The sequence below is a fragment of the Ambystoma mexicanum genome, chromosome 2q (assembly GCF_040938575.1).
Source record: "Ambystoma mexicanum isolate Mex_15411 chromosome 2q, UKY_AmexF1_1, whole genome shotgun sequence".
In the NCBI taxonomy this organism is placed as follows: Eukaryota; Metazoa; Chordata; class Amphibia; order Caudata; family Ambystomatidae; genus Ambystoma; species Ambystoma mexicanum.
In genome coordinates, this window is record NC_090924.1 from 279,910,636 (window position 1) to 279,937,821 (window position 27,186).

Sequence of the window (27,186 nt, forward strand, 5' to 3'; positions counted from 1 at the left end):
AGGTAGGGTTCGGAAAAAAGACCGGAAGGCAGATGGAATTCGGTCACTACCTTTGGTAGGAAAGCTGGGTGCGTCCGAAGGACTACCTTGTCCTTGTGAAAGACCAAGAAAGGATGCTCCACCGACAATGCCCGGCGCTCACTCACTCTCCTCGCTGACGTAACGGCGACCAGAAAGGACACTTTCCAGGACACGTACTTGAGGTCAACCGTAGCCATTGGCTCAAAGGGTTTATGGCACAGCGCCGTCAGGACTACATTTAGGTCCCAAGGCGGATGCGGACTACGAACCGGAGGGTAGATGCGTGTCAAGCCAGCAAAATGTCTCTTCACCACCGGGTTAGTTAGAGAATAAGAACACCGGTCTGTAGAGAGGGAAGCGGAAACCGCTGAGAGATAAGTCCTGCAAGACAGAACATGAACCCCTGACTCTGCTAGGGAGGATACGAAGGACAGCACCATGTCAATCGTTGCCACCCTCGGGTCCAATTCTTTCTCCAAACACCAATGACAGAACCTGAGCCATTTACTCTTGTATTGGGATCTGGTCGAGGGTTTCCTGGCTGCCTGGATAATGCGCATGTTATGCGCAGACAAGCCCAAACGCTCTAGAGACTTGAACTCAGGCACCATGCCGCCAAGTTGAGCGATTGTGGGGAGGGGTGCCACATCTGTTGTTCCCCTTGGTGAAGAAGATCGGGAGTTACTGGTAACCTGATCAGCGGACACACCGACAGGTGTTGAAGTTCTGAAAACCAAAACCTGGCCGGCCACCACGGAGCTATCAGTAGAAGAGAACAGTTGACAGAGCTCTTCAAATTCCCAATTGCTCGATGAACTAGAGGGAGATGCGGGAAGGTGTAAGCTCTCATGTTGTGCCATGGAATCTCGAGAGCGTCCACAAGAGAGGAGGCTCCCAGCCCCCCTCTGGAGGCGTACTGAGGAAGCTTCTTGTTTACCGCCGTGGCGAAGAGGTCCACCTCCGGTGTGCCCCAACGCGAGAAAATCCATGATAGGATCTCCACCTTCAACTCCCACTCGTAGCTGACCACTGTCCGCCGGCTGAGGGCATCCGCAGTGACATTCAGCTGGCCCGGGATGTGCACTGCAAGCAGCCAGACCCCATGAAGCACGGCCCACTCCCAAATCTGGATGGACAGGTCCACGAGAGGGGGAAGACTTCGTTCCTCCTTGCTTGTTTATGTAATACATTGATACCACATTGTCCGTTCTTATGCGGACCACCTTGTTGACAATGAGCGGTCTGAACGCCTTGAGCGCCAGAAAGATCGCCAGAAGCTCCAAATGATTTATGTGCAGGAGCTTGTCCTGAGGCGACCAGAGGTCCGAGGCCTGAAGAAGATCTAACGTCGCACCCCACCCCAAAAGGGAGGAGTCTGTCGTGATCGTCACCATGGGGGCTGGGTCCTGAAACGCCGCACCCACTGACAGGTTGCTGAGAGATGACCACCAGTCCAGGTCCACTCTCATGGAATCCAGAATCATTATCCACTTGGAATCCGGGTCCACAGCCTGACGCCAGGAACTCGGAAGAGCCATCTGGGTCCGTCTCATTTTGAGACGAGCAAGGGGAAGAGCCAGTACACACGAAGCCATGAGGCCAAGAAGCCTCTGGAACCACCAGGCCGACATGCTCTCCAACTGCGCAAACATCTGACCAGTGGCCCAGAGATCCGCCATTCTGTCCCCGGTCAAATACACTCGGCAGTCGATTGTGTTCCAACGAAAACCCAGGAAAGTCAGGTCCTGTGAGACCGTCATGGAGGATTTCCGCCAGTTCACCGACACCCCAAGATGGAACAGGAGCTGAAGGAGAAACTGGAGGTTGCCCGCTGCTGCCAACGGACAAGGGCTGCGTAGGAGCCAGTCGTCCAAATAGGGATACACATGGATACCCTGGAGACGAAGATAGGCCGCAATCACCGACATCATCTTCGTGAAGACACGCGGCGCCGAGCTGAGGCCAAAAGGAAGCACCCGAAACTGGAAGTGCTCCTCTCTCAAAGAGGAGCGGAGGTATCTCCTGTGTGGATTCCAAATCAGGATATGCATGTACGCATCCTGAAGATCCACCACGCTGAGCCAATCGCCCATCTGCAAAGAGGAGCGAATCTGGTCGGGCGTGATCATCTTGAATTTCTCTTTGGGTAGGAAAAGATTGAACTGGGAAAGGTCTAGGATGGTGCGCAGGCCAGCCTGGTTGGGTTTGGGCACCGTAAACAGCCGGGAGTAAAAACCCTCCCCTCGCTCCCCAAGGGGAACGGGTTCCACAGCTCTGAGGTGCAGAAGTTTCTGAACCTCGGCCTTGAGGGAGGGTGAGCCCGACAACTGAAAAGGAGGGTTGAGGGGTGGGGTAGGGGGTAAAGGTAAGCGGAAGCCCGCTCGAGCGACTGACAAGACCCATCTGTCTTCTGTGATGGTCTGCCACGCCTCCCAATGAGACGCAATGCGTCCTCCCACGGGGGTCTTGTGCGAGTGCGGAAAACCCTCATTTGGCAGGCTTATCGTTGGCGGTGCCACCTGAACCTGATGAGGAGGCTGAGGAGCGGGAGAAAAACCTTGTACGCTGTTGTCTATGGCGTTTATTCCCCGCAGGAGTATCCACTCTGCGAGATTTTCGGTCGAGGAAGCCCCTAAATCCAGAGGAAGGTCGACTTTGTGACAACGGTCTTTGAGACTTGAAAGGAGCTTTAACAAGAACAGACAATGATTTAGCCGTCTGAGTGCTATCTTTGGTTTTGGTGAGCTCTACATCAGTAGAAGAGTGAAAAAGCTCCTTACCATCGAATGGAAGGTCCAGAACCTTGTCTTGCACTTCCTTCGAAAACTTAGTGGCATGCAGCCACGCTTGCCGCGAGGTATCAACCCCAAGCATCAGGCCCCGAGCCGAGGTGTCTACGTGATGAGCCGCAGCCTCCAGGAGATCCTGGGCCAAGACCCTGGCATCGGAAAGGCCCCCTCTGAAATCTTCCATCTTCTCGACCGGAATGTGCTCCCCAAACTCCGACAGACCTCTCCACATCCGCATGGTAGCTACCGCCAAAATCAATTCTGCATTGGCCTGCCTGAGCTGTAAGGCCGAATTGGCAAAGATTTTCCTCCCTAGGGAGTCCAGGAGCTTGTCCTCCTTTCCCAAGACCTAAGTAGCCGTCGCGGAGGAGGATGCGGCAGGCCTGGATTGCAACGTAGCTGCAGCCACCACTGTGGAGGAGGGAGGCGGACAAGACTACAAGGCCACTTCTTCCGAAGAATGCAGCCTGTACCTCGTGTCAATCTTTTTATTGACAAAAAGTCCCGAGTGTGGCTTTTCCCAAACTCTTCGGACCTCGGCCAGAACGTCCTTCTGCAAGAACAGGCCGGTACGCTCCAAAGGAGACAAGGTGAACGCCCCAGAAAGCACGCCCTCCTGCGGAGCGGGTGCCTCGGGCACCGGAACATCTAAGAAACTCATCATGTCCAGCACCCGGTTCTGGAAAGCTCTGATAGAGCGGGGAAGGTCCTCGTTGTCCTGATCGCCTTGAGGGTCATCTGACAGGTCAGGATCCTGCTGAGCCATGTCAGGCACTGCCTTGTCCACTGGGGACAATGGTGGCAAAGGCGGAAGCGCAGGGGGAGGCACCACGGGCAAGGGAGGCGCCAGCGGGACCACCGGCGGAACGGGTGGAGCCGGAGGCGCAGGTGGACATATCTCCTTGAAAAGCCCTTTGAAATATTCCCTCATGGGGTCGGTGCGCATAAGCGCTTGAAATTTACTGAAAAAGGCGTCCTCAGGAGATTGTTTCGGAACCTGAGGAGGCCTCTCATGAGGTGGACAAATCCAGGGACGTAACGGGGAAGGGTGCCACACCGGCCCCTCCACCGACGTATCCACATAAATCAAGGGAGCCGACCCCGCGGGCAACTAAACATTGTGCAGAAGAGGCATCCGGGCGTTCCAATCATAAACCGGCCGGTAAGGATGCGCACAAGGGACCTTAGGTTCACCCAAAGGACCGAACCCTACACCAGGGGCCGATGGTGTAGTTGTAGGGGTAGTACCTAAAATGGCCGCCGTGGTCGTGGCGGGAACGGCCGCCATTTTGTCCTCATCTGAGGGGAACTGCGGCACATGAGGAAGTGAGGCAGGGGTCCCCGTCGATGGGTCAGGGGTCTTAATTTTAGCCTTAACATAAGGAACCTCGGCAGAGCCGGTACTATGAGGCCTGGAATGTTTCTGCGACATACCAACCGCCAACTGAGCCTTCGAAGGAAGGGCCTCGGCACTGCCGGTAAAAGAAGAAACTTTCTTCTTTGCCCCCTCAACAGATCTGGTGTCACCACAAGAGCGGGAACGGTGAGAAACCGCTTTCACTGACAGGGCCTTGCCCGGCCCCTCAGAACTGTTGGTAGCCTTATCCTTTGTACGAGGGACCTCGGACCTAGGCCCGGTAGAAGCCTTATCGGCACAGGCCTCGAACATCCATTCGGTAACCTCAATCCCAGCCAAGACCTCGGGGCGCACCGCGGTTTTGTTTTTGAGGGAAGCCGAAAGAGATCCTCAGAGCAAGCTCCGGTACCCCACGACTCAGTAGAACTGGGTCTACAAACACCCCCCACAGGAGGGGCCTCGGAGTGTACTCCGTAAGGGGCCTGTGTTCACCGGAGACCTTCGGGGAAAACTCTGGTAGAATTATTAGGCCCAACAGGCACCTCAGGGCGAACCCCGGTCACAGAGCGATCAACGCCCCTCCCGGCCTGAGAGGAACCTAGAAAGGTATCCCCCGGCCGGGGTGCTCTGAAAAGTAAAGAACTTACCGGGCGTTTTTTCTTCTCGTCGATGAACACCTGAAAATGAGAAGGAGGAGTTCGTCCGAACACCTCCTCCCACCGCTCCAACCGACGTTTAAGTGCCCGGACTGAAAGGGAGTCACAGTAAAAACAGGAGTCCCAACGGTGTTCCGGACCCAAACACTCTAAACAAAGAGGATGGGGATCCACCCTCGCGAAGCGTCAGTGACACGATGAACAGTCTGGAAAATCTAGTTTAAAAGACAAAGACACACTAGTAAACGAACGCTAGCGAGAGCCAGAGAGGAAAACAGGGAAGAAACTCTTCCGAGGATGCAAGTGCGTCTGGCCCCGATCGTGCGGAGAAAAGGACTGATGGGCGATGCGTGGGGCGGAGCCAAGGTGGGCGGGGTTACAGCCACGTGCCGGGTCCCGCGCAGGAAAGAGAGGAGGGACACATTTTTGAAAAAAATTTGCATGCTTTTTACAAAGTGCTCCGGTCCCGTCCCACAGGACGGAGAGATGTCCCATAAGTATGGAGGAAAGGGGACGGGACGTAGGAGTAATAGTAGTTGTCATTGACCATGCTCATTTTATTCCAACTACTGTACTATACATTCCTGACTGGGTAAACAGAGAAGGAAGAAGGCATGGAACATATACTGGGGAAGCAAGGCTTGTGGGAGTAATATAGCAAACATGTAGGAGTATTATATCAGTGGACTTGGATAAAGATACTCGAACATTCTGTTAATATGATCGAAACCATACATCAAGATTATACCTGACAAAACATTAGCAGAGATAGGCTCACCTGTTGTAAATTGACCTTTTAGTTTCTGGAATACTGGATCCTGGGCGGTAGCCTGTGCCCTTCTTGCCAGAGACTCCGAGGCAGCGCTTGAGAACATGGTCGACACATTAGACACATTCTCAAGGCCCACTCCAAACGTGCTGACCAACTTCTTCACGAAGTTCAACGTATGAGGTGTGATTTTAGCATCAGATACAGTGCCGCTTTTCTCAAATGCGACAGAGTAGCATTTTGCTAGTCCTTGCTGCAGCTGGCGGAGGACCTAACATAGCAAGAAAGGAAATAACCATTCTCAGTATCTCAGAAACCACCTATAGAAAATAATACTGAAATAAATGCTTTACCAAAGAACGATTTCAAATCATGTGCTCTAGCATTATTCTAAACCTCAACATTGTAATGGGAAACTAATATGAAACTGACTAATGCCAGTTTTTTTTTTTTTTTAAAAACACTTTTTATTTGCCTTTTCAATAAACACATAAGCCTTAAACAGGTCCAACTTCCCCTCCCCCTTAACATCCCTTCTTACAAACATTTTTAATTGACCGTTCAATACAACAGTCCTTTGGCACTCCCCCCGCCCCCAAAAATCAGGCCCAACACTAGATCACCCAAACACACCCAACCACACAACCCCTACCCCCTGTCAAACTCCCCCCCCTCCCCTTCCCCGCCCCCAAAACTAATCTCCGATTTTCTTTAGCCACAGCAGCCCAGCACAAATATTGATGTTCATGGAGGGTAGAGTCAGCCCATCCACAAACCGCTCCCCCTCTCCCTTCTTATTGCATCTCCTCCAGATACGTCATCTCACGGAGGGCGCAGATCATTGTCTTTTGCAAGGTCGTTCAACAATTGGGACCAGTCAACCGTTACCTCCCCCGCCTCCTCCTCCACCTTCAAATTCTGCAGAACCGCCAACTCCGCTAAGCCCCATCTTCGGACATCTTTCCTCCAGAGCGGAGTTGTTGGACCCAGGGGGGACTTCCACGCAATCACCACTCTGCGTTTCGCCAGTATAAGTAGAAACCGACCCATTCTGTTCCATACTTTGTTACGTTTCCCCCCTGGTAGATTCCCCCACAGACAGGTCTCTGGGCTTCTCTCCAGGTTGGCTCCCAGTAGCTCATTTATTCCCTTAAGCACCTCATCCCAGTATTTTATTATTATCCCACATTCCCAGACCATATGCCAGAATCCCGCATCCCCTGACCCACATCTGGGGCAATCACCCGAATGTTCTCCACTCATCGCCTTAAGTGCCACTGGGGTAATATACACCCTATGCAGAATATTAAATTGGACCAACTGAAAACGGGCATTCCTCAAGGATTTCCGAACCAGGTCCCAGACCCTCTCCCACTCTTCACTCGATATCTGGCGCCCCATGTCCGCTTTTGCACTTCTCCTTAAAGTTCAGCTCTCATTCTACTGGTCTCTCTCCGAGGGCCTTATATACCCGTGAGATACGTCCTCTTCCCCCAGCCCGATCGAGTAACACTCGGAGAACCGGGCATGAGTCCGGCTCCTCAGGTATCCCCTCCCATAACTCTGCCATCCTCCGAACCACCGCCCCGTATGCCAGAAAAACTCCCCGCGGCAAGCCAAACTTCTCACACCACACATTGCAGGTAAGGAGCTGCCCTCCCTCAAAAAAGTCCCCCACTGTTTCGCATCCCTTCTCCCGTAGCATTCGTATCCCTACCCTCCCAATTGCCTGTCATGAGAGGTTCTTCTCATAGCAGCCCTTAACCCCCCTGCCACCCACATATTTCCTCCACCTTTCTCTTACCGCTTCAAAAACCACCGATGTCCCCACATTACCTAGTGGGTACCACAAGAGGTCCGCCGGCCTACATTCTTGCTGCAAGGGCCCCACCAATTATCCCAGGAGTTCCACCCCCGGATGATCCCACACCAGCACCGATTGCAGTTGTGCCGCCACAAAATACTTTTCATAATCCGGGAGACCCAGACCCCCACTCTCCCTCGGTCTCCGCAAGGTTTGCAGGGACACCCGCCTCCTCCCCGAGTCCCAGAGCAGCTCCCTGATCCTGACATCCAACATCCTAAAAAACACCTTTTTTGCCACATACGGTATATTTGCAAAAAAATACAGCAGCCGCGGGAGGATTACCATTTTACATAATGCCACCCTACACATCAGTGAGAGTGGTAAAACCCTCCAGAACTGGATGGAGTCCGCTATCTTAGATAGCACCCTCCCAGTGTTATGTATGAACGTATCCACTACATCATGGAACACCCGCACCCCCAGGTCTGGGAAGGACTCCATCTCCCATCTTATACCCAGTTCCGGTAGATCCTGCTCTGGGCATTCCCGTAGCCCCCCCAACGGAAACAAAACCGACTTCTCTGGATTTATATGGAACCCCGACATGGCTCTGAAATTTCTCAAGATTTCTAAGAGGTCCGGAAGGAATAACCTAGGGTCCCCCACATATAATAACAAGTCATCCGAATATAGGGATACAATGTGCCTTCGGCCATCAACCTCAATTCCAGCCTCGCCCATCTCCTGCCGAAGGTATGCCGCAGACGGTTCCAGCGCCAAAGCGAACAAAATTGGGGAAGCCGCACACCCCTGCCTAATCCCCCTCTCCAACTCTCATGTTTCCGAAACCCAGTTATTAGTTTTTACCATCGCCAGCGGTTTTGTATACAACGGGGATAGCCATCTGCACACATTTTCCCCGAATCCAAAGTCCCGCAACACCCGGAATAACCACTTCCATTCCAGGGAGTCAAACGCTTTCATTGCGTTGAATGACGCTATAGCCATGTCCCGCTTCTGTGACCTCACGTGATCCATCACATGATGAAGGCAGGAAATATTCCCCGACGTGTTCCTGCCCCCTATAAACTCACATTGATCAGGGTGTACTAAATTCGGCGCAACCACTGCCAATCTGGCCGCCAGGATTTTCCCTAGGATTTTCCCATCTACATTAAAAAGCGAGATGGGCCGGTACGCCTCACAATCCCTCAGATCTTTCCCCTCCTTGCTTCTCTCATCGATTCCGGGAGACACCCTCCCTGAAACGCCTCCTCATAAACCTTCAGGAGCTGCGGAACGAGCAGATCGGAGACCTCTGCATAAAATTCTACCGGGAGACCATCACTGCCCGGCGCTGTACCCCTCCTCATAGCTCGTATCGCCCATCTTATATCCTCCTCCCCTATGGGGGCCTCCAACTCCCCTTGACTACCCTCATCCAGCTTCGGCAGTTGAAGCATCTCCATGAGATCCTCCACTTCCACCTCTATGTACCCCCTCTCACTCGTATAGAGCACCTTATAGTATGCCACAAAGGCCGCGTTGATATCTTTTTCTGTCCAGATTGTCCCACCATCATTAGACCGGACCTGGGTTATGACGCGGCTCGGGTTTTCTCTGCTAATGAGCCATGCTAAGAGTTATCTCCCTCCCCGTGGAGCCTCACATCTCGTCTACTCTCATCAAAGTGCGACAGCTCTGTCAAGGTTTTCTGATGGAGCGCCAGTGCTTGCGCCAGGGTTTCCCCCACCTCTGCCCCCCCCAGCAGCCTCCCTATCCAAGCTTCCACACTTCCCTCTAATGGACGCCTTAAAGGCCTCCCATAACACCCCCCTAGTGTCCACCGTGCCCTAGTTCAGTTCAAAGTGCCGGCCAATCTCCTCTCTAAGCTCCGCCACAAATGCACCATCTCTCATCGCCTCCCCCCTTAACCGCCGCAGTGGGTGTTCACCGGGCCCGCCCAACGTCGTCACCAGAGGAGAATGGTCCGATAGAACCCGCCCCAGATACTCCGTTTCCCCAAAATAGTGACAGTATTCCCTTCCCGCTATCAAATAGTCCAAGCGCGAGTAAGAACCATGTACACTCGAGTAATAGGAGAAACCCCTCTCCTCTCCATGTTTCTCTCTCCAGAGCTCCACCAAGTCCAATTCCCGCAGTATCTCCCGCAGCGAGGCTGCCATACATTTCTTTGATCCCCCTCTCGTACCATATCCGTCCAATCGCTCATCCAGATGGCAATTAAAGTCTCCCCACCCATATTATCATTTACCCTCTGTAAGCTCTGTAAGCCCCCATCATCAGCAGCACTGAGGGGAAATACTCTTCATCATCCACATTGGGCGCATATGAGTTGACCATACACAGTGACCTGTTCTCCCATGTACCGCATACCAGGACCGTCCTACCGCCCCCATCAGTCACCCCCCCGCTCCAACTTCAGCGGGACCCCCCTTGCCACCCAGATGAGAACCCCCCTCGCTTGGGTGGAGTATGTTGTACCCTGTATCTGGCCCCCCCACGGCCTCTCAAGCTTCCCCAACACCTCTACATCCGCGTGTCTCTCCTACAACATGGCCACCTGTATCCCCTGTTTCTTCAAATATTCCCCCAACTTCCTCCTTTTCTGATAACTCCCCAGCCCTCGCACATTCCATGTCCCAATCTTCAAACCTCCCATTTTATTCTTTCGGCATGCCAGAACCGTGCCCCCCCACCCCCCGTCAACCCCTCTTCCATATCTATAACTTAATCCCTTCCGCCTCTTCCCATGGCTAGCTGCTGTGTGAAGGTACCCCTCCAATGGCCGTATCCCCCTCCATCCCTCCCGCACCGAACCCCAACTTGGTCCTGTCCACCCCAACTCCCCCCCACCCCTGACCCTCCCCCCCACTCTCCCTTTCCCCTCTTCCCCCTTCCCTCCCCTATGTTCCGTTCCCTCTCCTCCCACCATAACAGTAGACCCACTTCACTATTCCGCCCCTCTTCCCTCTCTCACCCGGAGCTGGAAGTTAGTGGCGTCGGTTAAACCAGGGGCTTCACCACTTGCCCCATCTGCAGCTCTCCCTCCCTCCCCCATACCACCTCACTTCCTGGAGTCTCACCTGCCGGGGAAGCCCCCCTCCTCGATCCCATATCAAACTTAGTCCACCCTTTCCCTACCTCAAGCCGTCCCTCCCCCCAGGCTAGCCGGAGAGGGGTCCTCTTTATGTTGCCCCATGTCCAACCAGTTCCACACCACCTTCGGACTAGCGAAAAACCAGGACTTCCCTCCTGACAACACTTAACTTTGCTGGGTAAATCATCATATACTTTAAATTGAGTTCTCTCAGACGGCTCCTCACCGCGTCGTAGGATTTCCTCTGGCGTTGTACCTCAAGGGTAAAGTCCGGAAAGATCCTCAATTTTGCACTTCCAATCGCATATTGTCCCACCTTGCGAGCATCCTGCAGAATGGTATCACGATCTCTAAAGTTCATAATCTTGGCTACCATCACTCTCGGCGGGGCGCCCGGCGGTGGAGGCCTCCCCGGAACTCTATGTGCCCTCTCCACTGTGAAAAGATTGGACAGGCCCCGGATCCCCAAGACTTTTAGGATAAGGTTTTCCACAAACAGCTCAGCACTAGGGCCCTCCTCTCTCTCCGGGACCCCCACCAGATGGATTTTGCAGCGCCTGGAGTGACCTTCCGCATCCTCGGCCCTAATTTCCAAGGTAAGAGTTGCGCCTATTAGGCCCGCCACCTGATTTTTCAGCTTTTGGACATCATCCTCCACCGTACTGACTCTCTGTACCGTGCCTGCTGGGCCTAGAGACCCAAGCTACTCCTCACTGATGAGCCCCAACAAGGGTGAAACATGTTTGGGGATGCTTGTGGTCTCGTGCAGAAGGGATGTGACCTAGCAGTTCGGGATGAACTTCCCCTTTTGGGGTAGGGCCAAGCCTGATTTGCATATGGTCTTTCCCCTTCTGTAATGGCTTGGCAGGCGAAGAACGATGGTCTGGAGGGTTGCCCCGAGCAATGCCAGTGGTTAAGATTCAGTCTAAACCTTCCAGCCATCACCTCTTTGTTTTTTCTCTGTACTCTCTCGCAGACTTTGCTGAGGTCCGCCCTCACCAGTGAGACGTCCACTCCAACCTCCTTAATACTTTCTTGAAGAGTGGCTCTGGAGACCTGTATTGCCTCCATTAAAGAGTCTAAAGTCACCGGGCTTCTTTCCTCCCCCTGGGGGACCTCCTGCCGGTCTGGGCCCTCTTGCCTCTGAGGCCTCTTTCACTTCTGCATATTTCTCCATCCGTTGCTGGTTTTTTCCCATGATCCCCAGCTCCCAGAAGGGACCCTCCAAGCACAGTTCCGAAAATTAGTCTCTCCTGGCTGCCTCAAGCCTATTTCCACCCACTTCTCCGGCGTGTCCCCTTTGGTGTCGTCAACCTCCGCCGTCTCCACCCTAGCCGCCTGGCTATAGCACTACTCTCCAAGCTGGACTCCTCCTCCTTCAAGGCCAGTCCCCCAGGTCCTCTCCGTACACCACACTTCGGTCCGGGGGGGGGGAAGGGAGGGAGCCTCCTTCCTCGTGAGCCCCTCTTCCCCCTCCACTCAATGCGCCCTCGTTGGGGCTGGACGTATAGCACACCCAAGATCAATGAGGGGGATCCCCAGGGCCCCCCTTCCAAAGGGGGACCAGAGATCCAACCTCCCTAGGGGCTTCAGTCTCACACTTCAATGTCTCCTTAAGGGCCTGCTCCAGGCCTGTAGCCAGGGGGAATCGCCGTTTTATCTCACTGACTCACACCTATGGTGAGTCAATATCACTCCCAGCCTCCTCGTCCTACGTGCCGACACCTGGGCTCTCTGCTTTCCAGGGCCCTGCCACCAGTAGCACAGTCACTTCACAGGGCTCCTTCTACACGGGTCCCCGTCCCTCTCCACCTCCCGGGGACCCGTCTCACCTCTGGCGCCGCGATCGTCGCTCTCACAGCAGCGCTGCCTGAACTTCCCGCTCCATCAAGGAGCCCGTTCCCTGCAGCGGGGCTCGAGCTCCAGTCCCTGCTGCAGCAGTAAAGAGCGCCTTCTCACCCAGTCCTCCGGGCCGCTCCTCCTCCAGTGCCAGCCTCTGGCTCCCCGCCGGGTCTCCTCCCGCCACTGCTCCCGCGGGCCGAACAACGTCCCCCGCACCAGCAACTCGCTTTGGTGCCGGCCACCGACTCCAAGGCTCTTCTCCCTCCACCTGCCCAGTCCGTTCCCTCACCGCTGTGAGGGGCGCCTCGGGACCATCGCCACCAGTCACCAAAGGCTCCAGGCGACTCGTTCTCCTCTCTCCTACAGCTCCACCGGGGCCATCTTGCGCCTTCTTCCCGCCAAAACGCCAAACTTTTCGGCTTAACAAATAAGACCCCTAGAGCTCCACAGCCCTGCTCAGACGGATTACTGGGCTCACCGGCAGTTCAACTCCACTCCCCAGCGTTCCATATTGCATCTATGGGGAATATACCCAGGATTTCACGCGGATTTCAGCGGCCGCACAGGAGCTCCTACGATTCACCTGTGCATGGATCGGCAGTTGGCCACGCCCCCCGACTAATGCCAGTTTGAGTGGGTTTTGGGTAAGAACCGAATCACACGGGCGCTGGGTCAGAGATGTTATTATTTACTGTCTAGTTAAATTGAACTCTGAAGCAAAAATGAGAAATCTCGTGACTTCGTGTTTAGGGTGATTTATCTACACACTTCAACTGACATGTGTTCGACCCAACATGGGTCTTTTTCAAGGCTATGGTGAGAATACAGGATATGGTGTTTATTGACGGTAGAAAGCATACACCAGAATAGTGTGAAACGATGTGATTTAGTATGAGGCGAAAAGTGTTCAAAGTGTGAGGGTTGGTGGTTTTGTGACAGTTGAATATCGGTACACAGAATTGGTGTATAAACCATGGAATTTAAGGCATGATAAGCATATTGATTGCATTGCAGATTGTGGTGACAATAGTAAGTGAACAAAGTGTACATCAGTTGAGGTAGGAGAAATAAATGCAGACATAAGTGAATGATTACAGTGTAGTACATGTCTGAATAATTTAAGTAAAAAGGAAGGAATGTGTTGGGAAAGGTTTTCATAACAATGATAAATATTCCTGACCTGTGTCAACCACAGAACTTTTTGCTTTAGTAGTGGATTATTTTTCCTTATACCTTAGTGAGTGGGAACCTTTTTCAACACTCATCTTTTACTCTTTTTATGGGCTTCATTTTTAAGGCTCACCATAGTGTCTTTTAAAAGTTTTCCTCTGACAACTTGTTGCCAATAAGTGCCTATTGTTGCTGAGTTGCCTAGGGGCTCCCCTTTAACCTCTGGCCAACCTTGTGAGAACTACAGTTCCCAACGGTAGAAAGGATCTTTGGATCCATTTTACATTTTATTAGGTGAGACCAGCACCCCCCACCCTATGTCGAGTGCTGGGGAGATATCATGTATCACCATTCTCATTCTAAAGGTAACATTTATGTTACCAGGGCAAACTTACCTTTAATGGCTGGTGGCAATGAAACTTATTAATAATTTGGTGCACCTTTACCGCAGGTTGTTTGCACAGCCCTTGTAAAAGCGCCCATGGGTGCTTATTTTACCAAAATGGCCCCTGTATTCTTTTTTCGCCATTTTAACGTTTCTTGTCCTTTCTTGTTCCTTCCCCTGACCTCCAGGGTGGGAAATTCTTTTGTGCGATTTTTATCTTCAGCGGGAATCCTGTGGATTCCCCCACCCAGTGTCCAGAGTGTCTGTGAAGGCAGGAAACAAGGCAGAAGTCCAAATTGCTACAGTCCTTTGTCTTCCAGCCTGAGTGTGAGAATCCAGTTCAAACTGGGAGGCTGACTATCCTGAAAGGACTGCCAACCCCCCCCACCCCAAGTTTGAATGCTGTATGGATGTTTGATTGGCTGGGTTCCTGCATAAAAGTACGAACATGGAAGCTGAAGAGGTAGTCGACCACTGGAACCAAAACCGAAGAGGGTGATGAAGAAAACGTGGCTGAGACGATTTTCAGCGACCGGAGAGCCTGCTGCGTAACCAGAGCCTGCTGCTACCCTTCCTTCCTTCCAATCGACCTGTGGTCACCGACCCAGTGCCTTGTGAGACCCACTAGACTCAAGAAGACGTGCATTTTGAGCCATCCTACATCGTGCTGCAACCTTGCGGGCTGCAATACCCCAATACCGTCAGACCTCGGGCCATTGTGCGGTGCACAGTCTTCCGAAATTCCAAATCTTGCTGAAACTTGGTGGGCATCCTGCTGTCCTCCAGAGACACCCAGAGACATGAATCGAGTCTGAAAAGTCCCCTCACCAGGGTGCTGGACCTTGCACACTACGGGAATCCGACCAGCGATATTCTGTCTTCTTCTGTGCTCCTGAAAAGGCGCTAAATCCAGCCGCGAGGAAAACCTTGCCTAGAGCCTTCCCTGTGATCGTTGCTGCAAAAGTCCTTCCAGTGTCCTGTCTTCAAGAAGAAGAAATTCAACAACCGGGTTTTTGGCTGCAGATCCTGAAGTCGTCCTGCTGCAAAATCTTCTATGCTGAGGTACTGTGTTGGCAGGGGTATTTACTTACTGTTAGTCTCTTCTGATTCCTGTGTATCCTTGGTGCTACTGTGACTGGGAGGTGTCTCATCCAGTTCACCCGGCCCACTGCTGGAATCCTCCTAGGGTGTCTTCTCTGAGGTCCCTGGACCCTAACCAACTTTAAAAATTAACTACTTACTTGTTTGCCCAGTCTTCTGCAGGAAATCGGACTTTGCCTGCAACTGCACCCTATTGCACCCTGCCCACTGCTGGCTCCTAGACCACTAGGATCCCTCAGAGAACTCATGTACTAGAATTGGGAAGAGACAAAACATTTAAAGGGTCCGCCTTGAAAAGTAGAACAAGTGTTTAAATGTGTACTTACTGGTAAAAGAGTTAGTTGGTAACTTTAAACTCTGAGTGTATAGTTACAGCATATACTACTTACCTTAGATATGTTTTGCCATTATGAAAAGTATATATAGGATTTACTTACCCTGAATAAGCTGTGTGCCTTTTTAAATATGTATTCTCAAAGTCTTACTTTCCTTAGGAACGGTTTCCCCATTCGAACAGAAAATAGATAAAGGGTGAAATTTACTCACCTGTGCATTGGGTCCCCCTCTTCCCAAAAGTAATGCTGTTGGTTTCCCTGTACTATTGTCATGATGCCTACTCCCGGGAAGCCAGTTCAGGACCAGCGTCCCCGAAAGCAGACATCATGTCCCCAGGGAGGGACCCAGCAACCCCTTATAGGGGCTCTTTGGACATTGTCCTTGCGCCTTTGGCGCCAGGCTCATAGAAGGCATCAGTCCTGGCACCATAGGCGCCAGGCTCATTATGGGAGTGCTTGGATGGACTTACCTGATGCAGAACAGGCTGCCGGATCCAGACCTCCTTGAGGTCTGAAAAGGACTATTTTACCTATGGGACTATTTTACCACTCGGGCGTGGCTGAGGAACAATACTTACCTGGAACTACTTTGGGGGGCTATTTAAACCACGCCCAGACAGCAGCTCACGCTTCGCGTTGTTCTGCATCTAGCAGCTGGACACTCACCGTGTCTGCTCCTGCATCCTGGCTCCAGCCACGCCCACCTGCAACCTGGAACACCTGAAAAGGAAGGAAAGGAGAGAAAGGTGAATAATTGAACTTTACCTACCTCCATCCGGAGTCCGGAACCATCACTCCGACGATCCTGAGAAAAGACATTATTTTTAGAAGCGCATCGCATCGCTCGCTGCAGCGCTGCGTTCCACTCACCTTCACGAGGCGCCCTCGGGCTCTTCAGCGACCATTGGCACCATCCGTCGTCTTTCAGCGCCTAAGGAGAAAAAGAGACAAAACAAAGGTGAGCGAAGGAACAGATTGAGGAAGGCCTGATTCTTCCACCTTAAGACTTACCTGATTATTGTTGGGACAATCTTTCCTTACCTCGGGTCGGCGCCGCTTCTTTGGCACTTCCGTACCCCGGCCCCTAAGGGGAAAAAGACACACGCATTAATGGGTGAAAGCAAGATCACTAAGGGAACCATCCATCAAAAAGACTCACCAGAGTTTACCTTCGGCAAATCCATTCCTCAACGCAGATTCTTCATCCTGCATCTGAAATAGAGAAAAGGGCAACGGACAATTAAGGCTTGAACTTTTGCAACTGAATACTTACGGCCTCATATTGGAAAAGTCAAGCGGAGTTGAATACTCACCAAACCCGAGATCCAGTGAAGTAACTGGAAATCAACGCGCCCCTGCATTGGAAGCAGGATGGAGAGCTTGTCCTTTCAGACTCTAAGGTGAGACTCTACGTGGAATCGCGGAGGGGGTTCGAGGAGTGTGAGAGGGGGAAGGGGGGGAATCCGACACATTATCCAGCAGACAGTTAATGCCCTTTTCCATCTACAGAAGGATTCTTCTACGGGCCAGACAGGCGAAGTTTGGGGGTCCGGTCCAGTCCATATTCCGAGTCCTGCGCATGACCTTAGAAGAGGTCATAGCAGTCCAGAACAGGTCGGCGCCTCCGTGGGAATCAGGTGAGCGTTACAACTATTCCTGTTAGGATATAAATGTATGCGTGTCCCCAATTGGGTCTTGCTTTCCCTGACTTGCTGTTAGCCTGTCTAGAATAAGTCTGCCTTAGGTTATACTTACCTCCAAGTTGCTGATAACTGCTTTTGAAAAGTGTATAGGTTTTACTTACCTTGTGGAAGCTGTGAGCCATCCTAAAACCAGTTAAAGCTGTATAGCTTGCCTTAATCTATTTTGAACTGACCTGAAAAGCAAGCTGTAATAGTATATTACAATATTAGGTTTTGCCTGCCTAGAATAGCTGTGTCATTCTTGAAAACTGTTCTTATGTGTAGCTAACCTTGGTTTGCCTTGAGCCATCTAAAAATAGTGTAATACGTTCTTATGGATCTTAGACTGTACCAATGAGCTGAAAAGTAAATGTAACTGTATATTACACCCCAAGGTACAACTCCCCTAGAATAACTGTGTTATCCTGAATAAGAGTCTTATCATATAAAAGAGACAGAAATTACATTCCTTCACTAAATACCGATCTATACATATTGTATGACGCAGAAGTACCCTCCTTGTACCAATAGTCTTGAAAAAATAGACTTAGTACCTAGTTGTTTTTTCACAATATCAAAAAACAGTTTATTTTAATAGGTTAAATCACAACCCAATTTTCCTTTATAAAACCAACTCTAAAAACAGAATTTTCTTAAAATAGACCCAACAACACAAGATGGATACATATATAATACAAATTACTAGTTTCACACACATACATTTCTATAACATAACAATACAATACATCAACATATAAAATTTATGTAGTGGTTTTAACACTTCCAATCACTGAGTATTATTAGCTCAGGTTAAACAGTCCCGACATGTTTCAGTTCCTCGTTGCGCTCAATGCATGAACCTTCTTCAGGGGAAGAACCCTTTTGTTTTTATTCTCCACCATGTAATCCAGGGCCACAAAAATACTCTTCAAATCGTACTCCTATAATTATTAAATACACAAAGACAAAAAACTAGGGGGTATCACTACACATCAACATCATCCAAATATGTAAGTCAGCTCCACACTACTAACTAAACTCCAGTCACATTGAAATGTATACAATGTACTGGTAAGATTATAAATTAAATGAACAAGATAGCCACTACATACCTCATAAGTAGGATTTCTGTAGTGTGGGTGTGCCAAAGTGCACCCGAATAACCTCAGACCCCTTTAATTAAGTCTGTAAATATTTTCTTGGTGGTTCTTTAGTAACCAGGAACCTGATCACTGCTGTAAAGGAACATAAAACAAACAGTGGTGTGAGAAACATAACCACTACTCCCTCACTTAATCCCAATATCATGTAACCACAGACATTCTGTTGTGCTTTGCTAACCGTGCTGACAAGAATGCCCACCTCTGTAGTGCACCATCGTGTACCCATATCATTCAATATGATTACACCAGCCATATATCACCACTATCGTGCTGCTGAAACTACACCCTTCACCATGGTAAAGTCACTAATTCAAAAAAATATATATATACCTCCTCTGCAGCGCCAATGCTCCTGCGTAGATGCCGATATAAACAAAGTTTTTTTTACATTTTCCTCATCACTGGTAAGTTATCCAAGTATACATCCTACAACAGAGGAAACCAGATCAATACACTTGCTAAAAAATACCACGTGTGTTTCCATAACGTACTATGCCCTCTACAATGTAGTATACTTAATATAAGCCGCTATTTAAAAAAAAAACAAATGGATGCTCCTGTTGGAATGTACCACGTGATTTCATAACGTGCTATGCCGTCTACAATGCGATATACTCAATATAAGCAGTTATTACCTTGAATGCGAACGGAACTTCACCCGATATAGCTCCGGAAATCCAGAACTCAATTCCAGTTAGTACGGCGGTTCGACTGCCGGCACCCTGCTCGCGTTGTATAAAAAAGTTAACGTGCACTTTTGCTGCGACATAAACAAAGGACTAACACCCTTTGTTTCATGAAAATAGAAAGCGGATTACACTCCATTGTAGCAAGGAACCCGGTATGTCTGCAATGTCTCTAAGCTACAAAGACATCGCATAACCACTAATCTAGTTATTACCAAATTGAATAAGGATAGTAAATGCGTTAAATAGGGCAAAAATTACCACTCAAAAGGAAAAACTTAAAAAACTTAAACATATTAATTATGGAGGCGCAACGATGACGTGAACTCTACACGCCATGTACTGGACCCTCACTGGCTACGACTAAACACGATTGCCATGTCAGAAGCAAGGCTATAAACAAAAATGTAACAGCTAGCAAACACACACCACGGCAAACAGAATTGTAACCACGAATGTAATTGACACTGGATTCCATGTTGGAGAAACTCAATATCCACATCCATAAATACGCTAGGCAGGTTAAAAAAAACCTTGTGGATATAGCACAACCAGGAGACCATTATTAACCCATGTTCTAAATACGATTTTTTGTAGACAACTAGAGTCACCCAAACAACATATGATGACTTATAAAACAAAGCATTCTCAGTACCTGAACCTTATCAGACCCATCACGTGATATTTTCAAATTTCGGACCAATATCGTTTTTCAAGACACCATTTCTGTTCATATACAATAGACCATAACATGTCTTCATATTTCTCATTAATGACATATCAGATATAACTATATCTCCACAGGAATGTATATCCATCAAATGTCCCTTTATCTCTGTGTATGTGGCCAATCGATTTCTTCATTAAGACCAATGATGTGACTTTGGCACCTATAAATCATTATTTGTTCGAATAAGATGAGTTTACCATCTATTTCTGATTTATTTTTGCCACAGATTTTCTTTAAGATCAGCCAACTGAAATCCTCGTGAGAATGTTTCATCTGTACAAAATGTTTGACCATAGGTGCTAACAGTACTTGATTTCTTATGCAACTGCGATGTTCTATCATGCGGGTGCGACATTTCCTGTTGGTTTTACCTACATACTGTAATCCGCAAGGACACGTGATTAAATAAACAACATTTTCAGTGTTGCAGTTGGTCATTTCATTCAGAACCCACTTAATATTTGGATTCAACATAATCTGTTTGGTTTCTTTCGTCGTGGCGCACATAACACATTTTCCACAGGGGAAATGTCCCTTAACAGGTGGGAGACCCCACAATGTGGTTTGTCTGGGTTCCGATGGTTGTTTGATGGATATATCATTCCTGATAAGCATCTCTCTAATGTTTTGGCTTTTCTTAAATGCCACCAATGGGGGAGGAGTCGATTTATCATTATACACTTTTCTCCATGCCTTATTAATGATGCCTTTGATTTTATATGACAAATTTGAAAAAGTATTGACAAATACAATCCGATTCCCTTTGTCGTCTCTTTGTCTTTTCTCTAATAATGCCTCTCGGTTATTGTTAAAAGCTCTTTTAGAGGACCTCTTTACCAACTTAGCTGGATAACCTTTACTACATAATTTTCTAGACAAAAGAGCTGCACTTTCTTTATAGTCCTGCTGCAAACTACTATTTCTCTTTAGCCTCGAAAATTGCCCAAAGGGCAAGTTGGCCTTGATATGATTAGCATGGTGGCTGGAGAAATGGAGAAGGGCATTTTTGTCAGTTCTTTTGTTGTAGGGTTTAACTTTAAGATAGCCTTCATAGTGGTATATGGTGATATCTAGGAAGTTGATTTCCTGTGCGTTGATCTCTTTAGTACATTTTAAGAAAGGGTTCTGTACATTCAACCATTCAACAAAAAGTTCTGCCTCTACAACTGTTCCTTCCCATAGTATAAAAATGTCGTCTATGTACCGAAGCCATTTCAAAAGATGTTTTCTGTACGGGTTGGTAACCGAATAAATGAACATTTTTTCAAAATATTCCACGTACAAATTGGCAAGATTCGGTGCCATGGCAGCACCCATGGCTGTGCCCTCAATTTGTTCAAAAAATGCTCCTTGAAACTGGAAAAAATTATGAGTCTAAGCAAACTCGGCACACCACATAATGAAGGCATTACTTACAGTATGACCATCTTCCCTATCTCGTAGAATTTCTTCTATAACCTCCAAAGTGGCCCTTTGAGGAATAACTGTATACAATGATTGTATATCCAGACTGATCAGAAAAGACTGACCTGAGGTGAAAGGCAAATTTTCAATTTTATTGATAGCATCCGATGTATCTCTCAGATAACTATCCATTTTGAGAACAAATGGTCTTAAATAAAAATCAACAAATTTAGACATATAAAAAACGGGTATATTCTACCTAAAGTGCACAAAAGCCTTACTAATCCTCCGGGTAGACCTATTGTTTCTGGAGTAAACTCTATCCTTGAACCTTTGTCTAAATTTGTTGATTTTTATTTAAGACCATTTGTTCTCAAAATGGATAGTTATCTGAGAGATACATCGGATGCTATCAATAAAATTGAAAATGTGCCTTTCACCTCAGGTCAGTCTTTTCTGATCAGTCTGGATATACAATCATTGTATACAGTTATTCCTCAAAGGGCCACTTTGGAGGTTATAGAAGAAATTCTACGAGATAGGGAAGATGGTCATCCTGTAAGTAATGCCTTCATTATGTGGTGTGCCGAGTTTGCTTTGACTCGTAATTTTTTCCAGTTTCAAGGAGCATTTTTTGAACAAATTGAGGGCACAGCCATGGGTGCTGCCATGGCACCGAAATCTTGCCAATTTGTACGTGGAATATTTTGAAAAAATGTTCATTTATTCGGTTACCAACCCGTACAGAAAACATCTTTTGAAATGGCTTCGGTACATAGACGACATTTTTATACTATGGGAAGGAACAGTTGTAGAGGCAGAACTTTTTGTTGAATGTACAGAACCCTTTCTTAAAATTTACTAAAGAGATCAACGCACAGGAAATCAACTTCCTAGATATCACCATATTCCACTATGAAGGCTATCTTAAAGTTAAACCCTACAACAAAAGAACTGACAAAAATGCCCTTCTCCATTTCTCCAGCCACCATGCTAATCATATCAAGGCCAACTTGCCCTTTGGGCAATTTTTGAGGCTAAAGAGAAATAGTAGTTTGCAGCAGGACTATAAAGAAAGTGCAGCTCTTTTGTCTAGAAAATTATGTAGTAAAGGTTATCCAGCTAAGTTGGTAAAGAGGTCTTCTAAAAGAGCTTTTAACAATAACCGAGAGGCATTATTAGAGAAAAGACAAAGAGACGACAAAGGGAATCGGATTGTATTTGTCAATACTTTTTCAAATTTGTCATATAAAATCAAAGGCATCATTAATAAGACATGGAGAAAAGTGTATAATGATAAATCGACTCCTCCCCCATTGGTGGCATTTAAGAAAAGCCAAAACATTAGAGAGATGCTTATCAGGAATGATATATCCATCAAACAACCATCGGAACCCAGACAAACCACATTGTGGGGTCTCCCACCTGTTAAGGGACATTTCCCCTGCGGAAAATGTGTTATGTGCGCCACGACGAAAGAAACCAAACAGATTATGTTGAATCCAAATATTAAGTGGGTTCTGAATGAAATGACCAACTGCAACACTGAAAATGTTGTTTATTTAATCACGTGTCCTTGCGGATTACAGTATGTAGGTAAAACCAACAGGAAATGTCGCACCCGCATGATAGAACATTGCAGTTGCATAAAAAATCAAGTACTGTTAGCACCTATGGTCAAACATTTTGTACAGATGAAACATTCTCACGAGGATTTCAGTTGGGTGATCTTAAAGAAAATCTGTGGCAAAAATAAATCAGAAATAGATGGTAAACTCATCTTATTCGAACAAAAAATGATTTATAGGTGCCAAAGTCACATCATTGGTCTTAATGAAGAAATCGATTGGCCACATACACAGAGATAAAGGGACATTTGATGGATATACATTCCTGTGGAGATATAGTTATATCTGATATGTCATTAATGAGAAATATGAAGACATGTTATGGTCTATTGTATATGAACAGAAATGGTGTCTTGAAAAACGATATTGGTCCGAAATTTGAAAATATCATGTGATGGGTCTGATAAGGTTCAGGTACTGAGAATGCTTTGTTTTATAAATCATCATATGTTGTTTGGGTGACTCTAGTTGTCTACAAAAAATCGTATTTAGAACATGGGTTAATAATGGTCTCCTGGTTGTGCTATATCCACAAGGTTTTTTTAACCTGCCTAGAGTATTTATGGATGTGGATATTGAGTTTCTCCAACATGGAATCCAGTGTCAATTACATTCGTGGTTACAATTCTGTTTGCCGTGGTGTGTGTTTGCTAGCTGTTACATTTTTGTTTATGGCCTTGCTTCTGACATGGCAATCGTGTTTAGTCGTAGCCAGTGAGGGTCTAGTACATGGCGTGTAGAGTTCACGTCATCGTTGCGCCTCCATAATTAATATGTTTAAGTTTTTTAAGTTTTTTCTTTTGAGTGGTAATTTTTGCCCTATTTAACGCATTTACTATCCTTATTCAATTTGGTAATAACTAGATTAGTGGTTATGCGATGTCTTTGTAGCTTAGAGACATTGCAGACATACCGGGTTCCTTGCTACAATGGAGTGTAATCCGCTTTCTATTTTCATGAAACAAAGGGTGTTAGTCCTTTGTTTATGTCGCAGCAAAAGTGCACGTTAACTTTTTTATACAACGCGAGCAGGATGCCGGCAGTCGAACCGCCGTACTAACTGGAATTGAGTTCTGGATTTCCGGGACCTATATCGGGTGAAGTTCCGTTCGCATTCAAGGTAATAACTGCTTATATTGAGTATATCGCATTGTAGACGGCATAGCACGTTATGAAATCACGTGGTACATTCCAACACGAGCATCCATTTGTTTTTTTTTAAATAGCGGTTTATATTAAGTATACTACATTGTAGAGGGCATAGTACGTTATGGAAACACACGTGGTATTTTTTAGCAAGTGTATTGATCTGGTTTCCTCTGTTGTAGGATGTATACTTGGATAACTTACCAGTGATGAGGAAAATGTAAAAAAACTTTGTTTATATCGGCATCTACGCAGGAGAATTGGCGCTGCAGAGGAGGTATATATATATTTTTTTGAATTAGTGACTTTACCATGGTGAAGGGTGTAGTTTCAGCAGCACGATAGTGGTGATATATGGCTGGTGTAATCATATTGAATGATATGGGTACACGATGGTGCACTACAGAGGTGGGCATTCTTGTCAGCACGGTTAGCAAAGCACAACAGAATGTCTGTGGTTACATGATATTGGGATTAAGTGAGGGAGTAGTGGTTGTGTTTCTCACACCACTGTTTGTTTTATGTTCCTTTACAGCAGTGATCAGGTTCCTGGTTACTAAAGAACCACCAAGAAAATATTTACAGACTTAATTAAAGGGGTCTGAGGTTATTCGGGTGCACTTTGGCACACCCACACTACAGAAATCCTACTTATGAGGTATGTAGTGGCTATCTTGTTTATTTAATTTATAATCTTACCAGTACATTGTATAAATTTCAATGTGACTGGAGTTTGGAGCTGACTTACATATTTGGATGATGTTGATGTGTAGTGATACCCCCTAGTTTTTTGTCTTTGTGTATTTAATAATTATAGGAGTACGATTTGAAGAGTATTTTTGTGGCCCTGGATTACATGGTGGAGAATAAAAACAAAAGGGTTCTTCCCCTGAAGAAGGTTCATGCATTGAGCGCAACGAGGAACTGAATACATGTCGGGACTGTTTAACCTGAGCTAATAATACTCAGTGATTGGCAGTGTTAAAACCACTACATACATTTTATATGTTGATGTATTGTATTGTTATGTTATAGAAATGTATATGTGTGAAACTAGTAATTTGTATTATATATGTATCCACCTTGTGTTGTTGGGTCTATTTTAAGAAAATTCTGTTTTTAGAGTTGGTTTTATAAAGGAAAATTGGGTTGCGATTTAACCTATTAAAATAAACTGTTTTTTGATATTGTGAAAAAACAACTAGGTACTAAGTCTATTTTTTCAAGACTATTGGTACAAGGAGGGTACTTCTGCATCATACAATATGTATAGATCGGTATTTAGTGAAGGAATGTAATTTCTGTCTCTTTTATATGATAAGAATGTATGGTTATCCCCTGACCGTGAGAGAGAGGGAGTATTCGACAAGGGGAACGATATGCCTTTGTTAAGGTAGAATCCTGAATAAGAGTAACAGGTTGTTACTATTCCTAGAATAAGTGTTTCACTATTCAGAAAAGTATATTGTCCAGTTGGTTTATTAAGTGATTTCTTGCTGAGCGTTACTGTACAACTGATAGGGTCTACTACCCTAGTATTACTGAAAGTAATCTAAAATTAACAATTGATTTTGAGTTCCCTAGAACTACTGTTAGGTGTTCCAAATAAGGTTATATGCTTTGGTCTGTGCACCTTCAAGCATAGTGTTGTGTTTTTATAATTGCGGTTATATATAATGTGATAGTACTTATTACCCTCAAGATTTATCTTGAGCTACTTGTATTCAAATACACCATTTATTTTTACAAAACGTAGTGTTTGTGTTTCTTTGGACCATTTGTATTACAATTCCCTTGTACTGATTCTACATCCCCCTCTACCTCCTAAAATAAGCCAGGCTGCTCTGTCTACGCTGCCATATACTCAGGTGGTACAACCTTATACTGAGAGTGGAGTCTTGTACTGTCTCAGTTGAATGGTTTTACTAAGCACTTGGTTCGATTTCAGAAAAACTGTCCTGGCTCATAGCATTTATGGAGGATCCCAGAACAGTCAGCAGATGCACGGTCCTTGCTGCGTACTGGCTCGTAAGAGCATGGCAGCAGGATCAGACTAGCCAATCATCCAGGTAAGGGTATGTGCTTCCACCAGAGCCAAGCACTTTGTGAAGACCCTCAGGGTTGATTTCAGGCCGAAGGGAAGTCCCTTAAACTGATAGTACCGCCCCTGGACCACGAACCGCAGGAACTTGCAGTGCTTCCGATGGATGGGGAAGTAGGCATCCTCCAGGTCAAGAGATGCCAGGAAATCGCCTTCTTCTAGTTGGCAAAGCAAGTGCTGCAACGTGAGCATCCTGAATTTCTTTGACTTCAGGTACTTGTTGAGGCGTTGCAGGTCCCGGATCGGCCTCCACCCTCCTGTCTTCTTTCGGACCAGAAAAGTATCTGGAGTACACCCTGGAGCCCTGGATGTGCTGGGGAACAGGCTCAGTCGCCCCCTTTTTAACATTGCTTGGACCTCCTGCAGCAGCTGCGCCATGTGCTATTCTTGTCGAGCTACAGGGGGTATATGTCATGATCTCTGCTTCCAAAAGGTCAGGGTTTTCCCAACTCCCTTGGAAGCAGATCCATAACCCAGGTTCCGAGTGCCAACCAGTCCCAATTGGGACCTTTTGGACCCAGTCCTGGCGCCAGTGGCACCAGGCTCATAAATATGCCCAGTCCCAGCGCTGGAAGCACCGGGCTCATAATGCTTGGGTGGACTTACCTGCAGCAGACCATGCTGCTTACTTGCCTGCCAGTTGAGCCTCTGATTCTCTTCTGTTTGGAACTACTTTTCCTGTTGGGTGGGGCTAGAGCCACTCCCTAGATTCAGAACACTGGAACTCTTCTGGAAGGCAGGAACTCTTTTCTTACCAGGAACTCTTTTCTTACTTAGGCGTGGCTGTGGAAGGAGACACCTAAGCACTACAGGAGGCTATTTAAACCACACCCGGTGGATGAATCTTGCTTTGCGTTACTCTGCACCCTCTGCAGCAGAACGCTCATCGTGTCTTCTGCATCCGGTCCTGGGCCTAAGGAAAAAGGCTTACCATCCTGAATCCAGTCTTCAGCAACACCTATAAAGGCAAGAAAGAACAGGTTAGCATTCCGGCATCTGAAAGGCAAAGGCTTACCTACTCTTCGTGCGCTCCGGAGGTCTTCACACTGCATCCCGGCACCTGAAAGACAAAAGCTTACCGACTCTTCGCACGCTCCGGAGGCCGTCGGCGCTGCATCCCGCATCTGAAAGACAAAACAAGGTGCGTTTAAAGACATTGGGGAACTTTAATACTCACGTGCCATTACTCCTTTCCACATCTAACCCAGTTGGTATCCCGGCACCCTGCAGCCGCTCCGAACTTGTACCTGCAAAATAAAAAGACAATTAGAGCGCTTCGTGAAGCTGGCAACA

At 47.5% G+C, this 27,186-nt stretch overlaps 1 protein-coding gene across 8 annotated transcripts in view; it reads right to left on the reverse strand.

The window, feature by feature from the left end:
• Window positions 1-27,186, reverse strand: part of TRRAP (transformation/transcription domain associated protein) — a 2,065,012-nt gene that overhangs the window by 174,752 nt on the left and 1,863,074 nt on the right. For all 8 annotated transcript variants that reach the window (XM_069647248.1, XM_069647247.1, XM_069647244.1 and 5 more), the window contains one exon: window positions 5,602-5,863. In XM_069647248.1, the coding sequence (XP_069503349.1) occupies window positions 5,602-5,863 (262 nt within the window). The remainder of the gene's footprint in view (window positions 1-5,601; window positions 5,864-27,186) is intronic.